Raw genomic sequence first — 13,128 nt, 5'->3', positions numbered from 1 at the left:
AAAATCCGAAAAAGTCATAATAATTAGTGTTACTATGTACGGGAAAATCACGACCCTTCTACTTTGGAGCGTTACCATGGTTACTGGAGTGGTCCGATTACGGCCATCTTTTAAGGGTACCACCGCTAGGGTGTCCCCTTTCCAAAATTAGAATAAAACTTTTAGGTTTGTCACTTCTCCGGGGTGGTAGGGGGGTCATTTTGAGGAAAAGTACAAACAGTCAGCAAAAAACTCTCGGTAGCGTGCGCCATGGGACGCCCGGAAGGTATTAAATTCCCCCACCACTCCCCACGCCTACGAACCGCCAAAATAATCTCAGATTCATCATCAGCACCCCAAGAAGCACCAGAACAGGTGTATTTCGTTCTTTTTTGGAGACACCCACTTGGGGTCGTGCCCCCCTCCCAATGGTTTTTGGCCCCCCATGCCCCCACACAACGCCTAATTCCAAAATTAACTTCAAAATCGTGTTCAGCGTGTCGAGAACAACCAGAAAAGATACACACTGCCCGTCTTTGCGACAAAAATTATTTTCACCCCAAAAAACCATAAGGGGTACCCCTTACGGTTTTTACCGAAATTGCCCAAAAATGGATTTGATCAAAATGACGTCACAGGGGGTAATCGATGCCCAGGAGTCCAAATCTGCAACTCCCAGGTCCATACCTGCTTCCGTTCGGGAGATATAGGGTCCCAGAGGACCCGATAGAAATACGTGTTCTTCATACGTGCAAAAGTTGGAAAACCCCCTCTTTTCAACCCCCCTCCTGTCCTCATTGAAGTACCCATTGAAATGAAATTTTGACGTGTAGTAGAAGACACCCTCGTTTTTGTCATACGTCAATTTCGTGTAATTATCTGACCGGAAAAGGCTCTTTGTCTATATGATTTCTACTTGCGCCAAAAATAGGTGTTTTTGTCTTGAAAAGTTAAAAAAGTACCTCTTTTCGGTACCCCTTCCTTTCCACCGAGGGTATGTGACCTAGCTGAATTTTGGCTATGTGGGAGACAAGAGTCGTAGCTACGTGTAGACAACTCATACGGTAGCATTAATTTTCGGGAAGGGGGTATAGTCTATACGTTTTTGAGGTTCTCCCCCAAAGTAGGTGTTTTTCACCGGTAGTAGTTATAAACGTTTTTTTCGAAATCCCGACATTTATACTTTTGAGCGTTACCATGGTTATGTGAATCAGTCCGATTTCCCCCATATTTTCAGGTTGTCACCGCTAGTGTGTCCCCTTCCCACATTTGAATAAAACTTGTAGGTGGGTCTCTTCTCCGGGGTGGTAGGGGGGTCATTTTGGAAAAAAACCGAAAAGGCCATAATAATTAGTGTTACTATGTACGGGAAAATCCCGACTCTTCTACTCTGGAGCGTTACCATGGTTACTGGGGTGGTCCGATTACGGCCATCTTTTCGGGGTACCACCGCTAGGGTGTCCCCTTTCTAAAATAGGATGAAACCTGTAGGTGGGTCTCTTCTCCGGGGTGGTAGGGGGTCAGATTGAAAAAAATCCGAAAAAGTCATAATAATTAGTGTTACTATGTACGGGAAAATCACGACCCTTCTACTTTGGAGCGTTACCATGGTTACTGGAGTGGTCCGATTACGGCCATCTTTTAAGGGTACCACCGCTAGGGTGTCCCCTTTCCAAAATTAGAATAAAACTTTTAGGTTTGTCACTTCTCCGGGGTGGTAGGGGGGTCATTTTGAGGAAAAGTACAAACAGTCAGCAAAAAACTCTCGGTAGCGTGCGCCATGGGACGCCCGGAAGGTATTAAATTCCCCCACCACTCCCCACGCCTACGAACCGCCAAAATAATCTCAGATTCATCATCAGCACCACAAGAAGCACCAGAACAGGTGTATTTCGTTCTTTTTTGGAGACACCCACTTGGGGTCGTGCCCCCCTCCCAATGGTTTTTGGCCCCCCATGCCCCCACACAACGCCTAATTCCAAAATTAACTTCAAAATCGTGTTCAGCGTGTCGAGAACAACCAGAAAAGATACACACTGCCCGTCTTTGCAACAAAAATTATTTTCACCCAAAAAAACCATAAGGGGGTACCCCTTACGGTTTTTACCGAAATTGCCCAAAAATGGATTTGATCAAAATGACGTCACAGGGGGTAATCGATGCCCAGGAGTCCAAATCTGCAACTCCCAGGTCCATACCTGCTTCCGTTCGGGAGATATAGGGTCCCAGAGGACCCGATAGAAGTAGGCTACCTGTTCTTCATACGTGCAAAATCGGGAATTCCCGCTATTTTTGACCCCCCCCCCCCTCCTGTCTTCTCTGAAGTACCCATCGACATTACAGTTTGACGTGGAGTATATGAAACCCTTGTCTTTCTCCTACACCAATTTCGTGTAATTATCTGGTCGGAAAAAGCTTTTCGTCTATATGATTTTTATTTGGTCCAAAATAGGTGTTTTTGTCTTAAAAAGTTTAAAAAAGTTACTCTTTTGGGTACCCCTTCCTTTCCACTGAGGGTATGTGACAGGGCTGAATTTTTGATATTGGGGAGAAAAGAGTCATAGCTACTTGCAGACAACTCACACGGTAGCATTAATACTAGGGAAGGGGGTATAGTCTATATGTTTCGGAGGCCCCCTAAAAAATAGGTGTTTTTCAGCGGTAATAGTGTTATCATATATGGTTAACAGCCGACTTTTCAACTTAGGAGCGTTACTATCGCAACTGCGGTTGTCAGATCAGACCAATCTCTTCAGGGCATCGCCTGTTGGGTATCCTCTTTTCAAAACTATCATTTTAAATGAGTATGTTTCAAACATTCCTGGGCATATGGTTTTGGATTTTTAAAAGAACATGCCGAGGTCCCGAGTGTCCACTTGTACAGAATGGGAAAGAAGACAGAGACAGGAATGTTGTGGTTGCTTACTTTATTATAATACGATAAACTTAAAAACCTCTCAACCTTTAACTCCCCCTCCCCCCCCCACATGCAAAAGCTTGAAAAACATAACAAAGTGTAACTCCCTCACCCCCTCCCCTTCCCATGCTATTTCAAAACAAATCATGTACGTTTAATTAACTTATTAATTTTGTAAGTTAATTTCTGCCTTATTTGTTCGAGGGTTAATTTTTTTAGAAAAGCAGCCTTTGTCGTCTGGTGTCGGTCCAATTTCTGTTGTACTTGGTCGGTCGTCGGTGTGGTTTTGTTTGCAAAAAAGTCGTCAAAAGTCAGTCGAAGAAGAAAGTCGTCGCTGTCGGTCCATTCTGTCGGGTTCTGTCGTTTTCGGTGTCGGATCCCCGACCACATTTGACTCGAAGTACTCGCAGTGCCGTCGCTTGTCGTTGATTCTTTGTCCTCGTTCTGCAAGACAAAGAACAGAGAAAAACAGATATTCATAAAACAGAAGATCATAAGACATCCGATCCCTCTTCCTTATTGCAGTTTCTGATGAATGGTTATTTACCTTGTCAGTTTTTGCCAGAGTTGCTCCCTTCAGATACCTTTCCGGTTGCTTAAGTCCAACTGTAGGGGTCTTGCTCTGTATGATAACAAAGAAAGAAACCGTTAATACATTTGATTATTTCCTGTATGATTCAAGACTCAATCTTATTTTACAACTCTTACCTTCTCAGTGACGCTCCTGATCACCCCAGCAGTTTCTACAGCATTTTGTCTTTTTTGACTGACCAGGTAATATTTTTGCTGTACCTTTTCAGTATGCGTCATGTGGCTGGCCAGAGTTTTCAGTGCTGACGGTTGTTCTTCGAAGCACTGAAAAAAATGAAAAACATATGAAGTAATTTACACCGGTTTAGAATGTTAACGCTAAGAGAGAAACGACAAACACGCTTACTCTCAATATATCGTTCACTATCTTCATTAACAAGTATTTTCTTACCTTAGACACTATAGTTTTCCGCAATAATGTAGTGGAAATTTGACTCTTCAGTCCGGCGTTAAGCCAGGATGAGCTAATGAGACGAGTAACTCTCTTGGACTGTATCGGCTCTCCTGACCAGTAGACCAGCCACATTGGCCCGAAGACCGTCTCCCACTGATTTGGGGGCATTCTTCCTCTGTTGGTAAAGTGAGAAAAAGTCAGGGTTATCACTTTGTTACGAAGCTAGCTAATGGGGTGCCGATGACATATTACAATAGGAGAGAAGTTTACCTTATCTCTTCGATGTAAAAGGTGAGGTCGGTAAACAGCTCTGTGTTCAATGCTAGGGTTGCGGCGCCGTAGGTAGTCACCGTCTTGTGGTCGGAGACCAGCATCGTCCACATATCCTCTCCTTCTGAGTTTCTTTGCTTCCTAGCCCTGATCTGATTCTCCACCGTCATGTTAGCTACTGCCGATGCCCTTTGCCTGTTTGCTAGTACCACCTCAAGCATCAGGTAGTTTCTTATGTCATCGTGCGTCTGCTGGTCTATTTTGCCCTGTCTGTCGGTCCTTCTCAATTTTTGCCTCAGATTTTTTTTGTATTGTGAGCGATTGAATGTCTGTGAAATAATATAGATACGGTGAAATATGAGTAAAATTAATTTGAAATCGATTGTTAGAGATCGAGTACATCGAAGTAAATGACATAACGAACAATGAATTTTTATGAACTCAGTTGTCCACTTCGAGAGACCCAAAACTCGCATTAATATTTTCCCCTCTTATATAACTTACGTCGATATCTTGGCTGTCTATGAGCAGCTCGTCTGCCTCGGCCTCTAATCTCCCCTCTCTCTGCTTACGCTGTTTGTAGACTGAGGTCTTTATCCCAGAGAGGCAATTACTTGCCTCTTGGAAATGTACAGGCGCAATCTTCGTCTCAAGTAACAGCCACTTGAGAAATTTTAAATATGCCGAGATGTAAGCGGCGACGGTCCCCGGTTGTTGCCCCCGATCGCTTGGCATTTCAGCGAACAGGCGGTTAATTTGACCTCTTGTAATGAACTGTTCGATGGTGCCGTCGCCGTACTGGTCCATACGTGTTATCTTACGAACCAGTTCGGCGGAATTTTCCAGATCGAGTGACCCTCCTTCACGGCTTTGGAGCCATTTCCTGTACGCTTTACACTGGTTTTTGATGAAGGTTTGGTCCTTTATCACCCTGTCCGTCTCTCCCTCCTCGTACTCGTCCTCCTCCTCGTGCTCCTCGTCCTCCTCCTCGTTCTCCTCGTCCTCCTCGTCCTCCTCCTCCTCCTGCTCTTCCTCCTCCTCCTCATGCTCCTCCTCCTCCTCCTCCTCCTCCTCCTCAACCTCTTCCTGACGTTCCTCCTCCTCCTGTTGCATCTCCAACACTTCATCACTTTCCGACTCCTGTTCCTGCCCTGTCTCTTCCTCTTCCCGAAACTCTTCCTCTTCCTCCTCCTCCTGCACCTTTTCCTTATTCTTTGCCATTTTAGGGGTTGGAGCCTTTTTTTTCTCATTGCTTCTCTCCCCCTCGATGTCGTGTTCGGAGGCTGATGATGACGAGGATTCATCAATTACTGCGGGCGTCTCTCTCTTTCGCTTCCTTTTTTGGGGGGCCGGTTCTTCTTCATCCGATGAAGATGAGGATGTCATTGGAAGATCGTTACATTTCTTCCACATCCTTGACCTCTCCCTCTTGGTTTTTTCGTCATGCATCCTGTAGAGGTGCTTTCGCAGATCACCGAAAAGCTCTAAACATATCGGGCATTCGATGGGGTTTGTCTGCTTCAGAAAAGCTCGCCCCGCTTTCTCCCTTCTTTTAAAGTCGGCCATCTCTCTGCGAGGGTCCTTAATTTTGTGCTTTTCCCTCAAATGTCGAGGCAATTTGACATACATTGAATGACACAAATGGCATTCTTTTCGGGCGGGTCTCCATTTTTCTAGGTTTGCCCTAGCCCCATTCTCCTCCTCTGATGAATCTGACATGCTGTGTAGAAAGAAAAAAAATGGAACGATTCAAATCTGTAACTTTTCCCTAATATGTAAGAAACGGTGATCCAAATGGTTCTTAAACTGCTCCGTAGATTTCATGAACGTGTTAGCGTTGTTATTTTACCACGTTACTGGTTAATGACCTCGCGTGTTAGGAGACGACTAGGCTCTAAACCTAACACTTCTTTCTTAACTAAAACTGAACGTAACGATAAACCTGCATTAAAATCGTTAATAAAGGATCTATATTCTGAAATCTACTAGTACATACCTAATTTCTCGATATCTTGTCTGATTGAGGAAACGGTAATGTGTTTTACTGCGAGTGTTTTTTTCTGTATCATCCAGACTTGCTGGCGTGCACGGTAGCCTGGTATGGACATAATTTAAACCACAACAAATTGTCAAGTGTCAAAAGTGTCATTTGTTATCGGTGGACCACACCTGATATGCCAAAATAGACCTCAGATTCTGAATCAGAGCCTCACGAAGTACCAGACTAGGTATGGTTCGAGCTTTTTGGTAACAATCCCGTCCCCATCCCCACCCCCACGGGGATTTTTGGCTCCACATACCCAGGAGAAACCTGCTATGCAAAATTAAACTTCAGATTCGTGATCAGCGTGTCAAGAACTACTAGATAAGATACACATTGCCCGTCATTGCGACAAAAATTATTTTCACCCAAAAAAATCATAAGGGGTACCCCTTACGGTTTTTACCGAAATTGCCCCAAAATGGATTTGGTCAAAATGACGTCACAGGGGGTAATCGATGCCCAGGAGTCCAAATCTGCAACTCCCAGGTCCATACCTGCTTCCGCTCGGGAGATATAGGGTCCCAGAGGACCCGATAGAAATACGTGTTCTTCATACGTGCAAAAGTTGGAAAACCCCCTCTTTTCAACCCCCCCTCCTGTCCTCTCTGAAGTACCCATCGAAATGAAATTTTGACGTGTAGTAGAAGACACCCTCGTCATTGTCATACATCAATTTCGTGTAATTATATGACCGGAAAAGGCACTTTGTATATATGATTTCTATCTGCGCCAAAAATAGGTGTTTTTGTCTTGAAAAGTTAAAAAAAATACCTATTTTCGGTACCCCTTCCTTTCCACCGAGGGTATGTGACGGGGCTGAATTTTGGTTATGTGGGAGAAGAGAGTCGTAGCTACGTGTAGACAACTCATACGGTAGCATTAATTTTCGGGAAGGGGGTATAGTCTATAGGTTTTTGAGGTCCCCCCCAAAGTAGGTGTTTTTCACCGGTAGTAGTTATAAACGTTTTTTCGAAATCCCGACATTTATACTTTTGAGCGTTACCATGGTTATGGGAATCAGTCCGATTTCCCCCATATTTTCAGGTTATCACCGCTAGGGTTTCCCCTTTCCAAAATAAAATAAACTTGTAGGTGCGTCCCTCCTCCGGGGTGGTGGGGGGGTCATTTTGGAAAAAATCCGAAAAAGTCAAAATAATCAGTGTTACTATGTACGGGAAAATCACGACCCTTCTACTTTCGAGCGTTACCATGGTTACTGGGGTGGTCCGATTTTGACCATCTTTTCGGGGTACCACCGCTAGGGTGTCCCCTTCCCACATTTGAATAAAACTTGTGAGTGGGTCTCTTCTCCGGGTGATAGGGGGGTCAGTTAGGAAAAAATCCGAATAGGTCATAATAATTAGTGTTACTATGTACGGGAAAATCCCGACTCTTCTACTCTGGAGCGTTACCATGGTTACTGGGGTGGTCCGATTACGGCCATCTTTTCGGGGTACCACCGCTAGGGTGTCCCCTTCCCACATTTGAATAAAACTTGTAGGTGGGTCTCTTCTCCGGGGTGGTAGGGGGGTTAGTTTTGAAAAAATCCGAAAAAAAGTCATAATAATTAGTGTTACTATATATGTACTGGAAAATCCCGACCCTTCTACTTTGGAGCGTTACCATGGTTACTGGAGTGGTCCGATTACGGCCATCTTTTAAGGGTACCACCGCTAGGGTGTCCCCTTTCCAAAATTAGAATAAAACTTTTAGGTTTGTCACTTCTCCGGGGTGGTAGGGGGTCATTTTGAGGAAAAGTACAAACAGTCAGCAAAAAACTCTCGGTAGCGTGCGCCATGGGACGCCCGGAAGGTATTAAATTCCCCCACCACTCCCCACGCCTACGAACCGCCAAAATAATCTCAGATTCATCATCAGCACCCCAAGAAGCACCAGAACAGGTGTATTTCGTTCTTTTTTGGAGACACCCACTTGGGGTCGTGCCCCCCTCCCAATGGTTTTTGGCCCCCCATGCCCCCACACAACACCCACTTCCAAAATTAACTTCAGATTCGTGATCAGCGTGTCGAGAACAATCAGAAAAGATACACACTGCCCGTCTTTGCGACAAAAATTATTTTCACCCAAAAAAACCATAAGGGGTACCCCTTACGGTTTTTACCGAAATTGCCCCAAAATGGATTTGGTCAAAATGACGTCACAGGGGGTAATCGATGCCCAGGAGTCCAAATCTGCAACTCCCAGGTCCATACCTGCTTCCGTTCGGGAGATATAGGGTCCCAGAGGACCCGATAGAAATACGTGTTCTTCATACGAGCAAAAGTTGGAAAACCCCCTCTTGTCAACCCCCCCTCCTGTCCTCTCTGAAGTACCCATCGAAATGAAATTTTGACGTGTAGTAGAAGACACCCTCGTCATTGTCATACATCAATTTCGTGTAATTATATGACCGGAAAAGGCTCTTTGTATATATGATTTCTATCTGCGCCAAAAATAGGTGTTTTTGTCTTGAAAAGTTAAAAAAAATACCTATTTTCGGTACCCCTTCCTTTCCACCGAGGGTATGTGACGGGGCTGAATTTTGGTTATGTGGGAGAAGAGAGTCGTAGCTACGTGTAGACAACTCATACGGTAGCATTAATTTTCGGGAAGGGGGTATAGTCTATACGTTTTTGAGGTTCTCCCCCAAAGTAGGTGTTTTTTACCGGTAGTAGTTATAAACGTTTTTTTCGAAATCCCGACATTTATACTTTTGAGCGTTACCATGGTTATGGGAATCAGTCCGATTTCCCCCATATTTTCAGGTTGTCACCGCTAGTGTGTCCCCTTCCCACATTTGAATAAAACTTGTAGGTGGGTCTCTTCTCCGGGGTGGTAGGGGGGTCATTTTGGAAAAAAACCGAAAAGGCCATAATAATTAGTGTTACTATGTACGGGAAAATCCCGACTCTTCTACTCTGGAGCGTTACCATGGTTACTGGGGTGGTCCGATTACGGCCATCTTTTCGGGGTACCACCGCTAGGGTGTCCCCTTTCTAAAATAGGATGAAACCTGTAGGTGGGTCTCTTCTCCGGGGTGGTAGGGGGGTCAGTTTGAAAAAAATCCGAAAAAGTCATAATAATTAGTGTTACTATGTACGGGAAAATCACGACCCTTCTACTTTGGAGCGTTACCATGGTTACTGGAGTGGTCCGATTACGGCCATCTTTTAAGGGTACCACCGCTAGGGTGTCCCCTTTCCAAAATTAGAATAAAACTTTTAGGTTTGTCACTTCTCCGGGGTGGTAGGGGGTCATTTTGAGGAAAAGTACAAACAGTCAGCAAAAAACTCTCGGTAGCGTGCGCCATGGGACGCCCGGAAGGTATTAAATTCCCCCACCACTCCCCACGCCTACGAACCGCCAAAATAATCTCAGATTCATCATCAGCACCCCAAGAAGCACCAGAACAGGTGTATTTCGTTCTTTTTTGGAGACACCCACTTGGGGTCGTGCCCCCCTCCCAATGGTTTTTGGCCCCCCATGCCCCCACACAACACCCACTTCCAAAATTAACTTCAGATTCGTGATCAGCGTGTCGAGAACAATCAGAAAAGATACACACTGCCCGTCTTTGCGACAAAAATTATTTTCACCCAAAAAAACCATAAGGGGTACCCCTTACGGTTTTTACCGAAATTGCCCCAAAATGGATTTGGTCAAAATGACGTCACAGGGGGTAATCGATGCCCAGGAGTCCAAATCTGCAACTCCCAGGTCCATACCTGCTTCCGTTCGGGAGATATAGGGTCCCAGAGGACCCGATAGAAATACGTGTTCTTCATACGAGCAAAAGTTGGAAAACCCCCTCTTGTCAACCCCCCTCCTGTCCTCTCTGAAGTACCCATCGAAATGAAATTTTGACGTGTAGTAGAAGACACCCTCGTCATTGTCATACATCAATTTCGTGTAATTATATGACCGGAAAAGGCTCTTTGTATATATGATTTCTATCTGCGCCAAAAATAGGTGTTTTTGTCTTGAAAAGTTAAAAAAAATACCTATTTTCGGTACCCCTTCCTTTCCACCGAGGGTATGTGACGGGGCTGAATTTTGGTTATGTGGGAGAAGAGAGTCGTAGCTACGTGTAGACAACTCATACGGTAGCATTAATTTTCGGGAAGGGGGTATAGTCTATACGTTTTTGAGGTTCTCCCCCAAAGTAGGTGTTTTTCACCGGTAGTAGTTATAAACGTTTTTTCGAAATCCCGACATTTATACTTTTGAGCGTTACCATGGTTATGGGAATCAGTCCGATTTCCCCCATATTTTCAGGTTGTCACCGCTAGTGTGTCCCCTTCCCACATTTGAATAAAACTTGTAGGTGGGTCTCTTCTCCGGGGTGGTAGGGGGGTCATTTTGGAAAAAAACCGAAAAGGCCATAATAATTAGTGTTACTATGTACGGGAAAATCCCGACTCTTCTACTCTGGAGCGTTACCATGGTTACTGGGGTGGTCCGATTACGGCCATCTTTTCGGGGTACCACCGCTAGGGTGTCCCCTTTCTAAAATAGGATGAAACCTGTAGGTGGGTCTCTTCTCCGGGGTGGTAGGGGGGTCAGTTTGAAAAAAATCCGAAAAAGTCATAATAATTAGTGTTACTATGTACGGGAAAATCACGACCCTTCTACTTTGGAGCGTTACCATGGTTACTGGGGTGGTCCGATTACGGCCATCTATTAAGGGTACCACCGCTAGGGTGTCCCCTTTCCAAAATATGATGAAACTTGTAGGTGCGTCTCTTTTCCGGGGTGGTAGGGGGGCATTTTGAGAAAAAGTACCAAAATTCAGCAAAAAGAGTCTCGGTATTGTGCGCCATGGAACGCCCGGAAGGCATTAAATTCCCCCACCACTCCCCACGTCTCCAAACCGCCAAAATAATCTCAGATTCATCATCAGCACCCCAAGAAGCACCAGAACAGGTGTATTTCGTTCGTTTATGGAGACACCCACTTGGGGTGGTGCCCCCCTCCCAATGGTTTTTGGCCCCCCATGCCCCCACACAACACCCAATTCCAAAATTAACTTCAGATTCGTGATCAGCGTGTCGAGAACAATCAGAAAAGATACACACTGCCCGTCTTTGCGACAAAAATTATTTCCACCCAAAAAAACCATAAGGGGTACCCCTTACGGTTTTTACCGAAATTGCCCCAAAATGGATTTGGTCAAAATGACGTCACAGGGGGTAATCGATGCCCAGGAGTCCAAATCTGCAACTCCCAGGTCCATACCTGCTTCCGTTCGGGAGATATAGGGTCCCAGAGGACCCGATAGAAATACGTGTTCTTCATACGTGCAAAAGTTGGAAAACCCCCTCTTTTCAACCCCCCCTCCTGTCCTCATTGAAGTACCCATGGAAATGAAATTTTGACGTGTAGTAGAAGACACCCTCGTCTTTGTCATACGTCAATTTCGTGTAATTATCTGACCGGAAAAGGCTCTTTGTATATATGATTTCTACTTGCGCCAAAAATAGGTGTTTTTGTCTTGAAAAGTTAAAAAAGTACCTCTTTTCGGTACCCCTTCCTTTCCACCGAGGGTATGTGACGGAGCTGAATTTTGGTTATGTGGGAGAAGAGAGTCGTAGCTACGTGTAGACAACTCATACGGTAGCATTAATTTTCGGGAAGGGGGTATAGTCTATACGTTTTTGAGGTCCCCCCCCAAAATAGGTGTTTTTCACCGGTAGCAGCTATGATAACCCTAAACAAGGACGCCAGCGCCGACGTCAACATTCGAGCAGCTTTTTTAATACCTTAGGTCAAATGGAAATCAGGCAAAGTTATAATCGATGGATAGCCCTATCTGTGATCTTTAATTACCGGATGTCCCGTTTCCACCGGATGCCCGGTTTTGCTGTAGCGTGACGTCACATCGACCCACTTTTCGACTCATCTGTACCCATATCTCAAGAACGGAACATTCGATCGTTCCAAAAATAGCACTAATGGATTCGGCATGTCCGATACTATCGGGAACAATATTTTCATGTATTTCGCGCGATTTTTATTTTCTGACGTCATCCGGTGGTGGCGCTATTTTCGGCGAAAAATTCAAATTCACCCAATTTGCTCGAAATTTCAGATTTAGTTAAAACTAATAATTAGAGATTATATAAATGTCGTTTAATCTAATTCCGGTCTTTGATTATTTTTTTATACTTTTGTTAAATATTATCTTATTAATATTTTATTTTGGCCGCCATTTTGTCAAACATTGATGAAATTTTTTTAAATTCACAGAATCGATAGAACATGTCGCGACATATTTTTGCTGCTATTCAAAAGGTAATCAAATATCTAATTTTGTAATAATCGATGATATTGTGTTTTGTGACGTCACTTCCGGTCAGAATAAAAAAGGGTCAAAAGCGGAACTTATTTTGTACCGACTCAAGTGATAAGTCTTCGGTGTGAGTTACAGGTCGATAGCTTATTCCTCCCGTCTCAGAAACGGACCCCTAGGTAAAACTTTACAGCGCCCTCATTCAGAAAGTAAACGACTTGAAACAAGTTTAAGATAATCACGTGATAGTACGCATCGAGTTACATCACGACACCAATTTGTGTCCCGAAAAACCATATCGTGTACACACAGGAGTCGAATATGCTAACCCCAAGCTAACCCTAGCCAAAGCTAGGGGTTGGGGTTAACTTTGAGTGGCAGCCATCTTGGATTGGTATGACCTTAGGTCAAAAAAAAACTTTTAGACCATTTTCGGTGGTCCGACTTATGATATCCAATAAAAACTAATAAAAAATGATGAACTAAATTTTTGACCTCTGATTGACCTTTGACCTGATGACCTCATGGCCGAAATTTTTCAGGTAACCATTCCTTATGACCTCACAGGTCATCGTTGCAAGTTTCGTGGAAATCGGTCACTCTCACGATTTTTGACCTTTTTTTGAAGGAACGACATTTTTGAC

The 13,128-nt window shown here is 44.3% G+C and overlaps 1 protein-coding gene across 1 annotated transcript; it reads right to left on the bottom strand.

Moving 5' to 3' along the window:
• Window positions 1-2,286: 2,286 nt before the first annotated feature.
• Window positions 2,287-5,106, bottom strand: LOC139959004 (uncharacterized; the record flags this gene model as incomplete). The annotated part of the gene is given in 6 exon segments (XM_071956485.1): window positions 2,287-3,340; window positions 3,444-3,518; window positions 3,605-3,751; window positions 3,879-4,056; window positions 4,152-4,480; window positions 4,656-5,106. Coding segments are annotated over 6 exon segments (1,332 nt in total). The 3' UTR covers window positions 2,287-3,040.
• Between the last annotated feature and the right edge of the window lie 8,022 nt (window positions 5,107-13,128).

This window comes from Apostichopus japonicus, chromosome 18, assembly GCF_037975245.1.
Source record: "Apostichopus japonicus isolate 1M-3 chromosome 18, ASM3797524v1, whole genome shotgun sequence".
NCBI lineage: Eukaryota > Metazoa > Echinodermata > Holothuroidea > Aspidochirotida > Stichopodidae > Apostichopus > Apostichopus japonicus.
The sequence above is the reverse complement of the archived record's forward strand: the minus strand, read 5'-3'. Positions and strand labels throughout refer to the sequence as shown.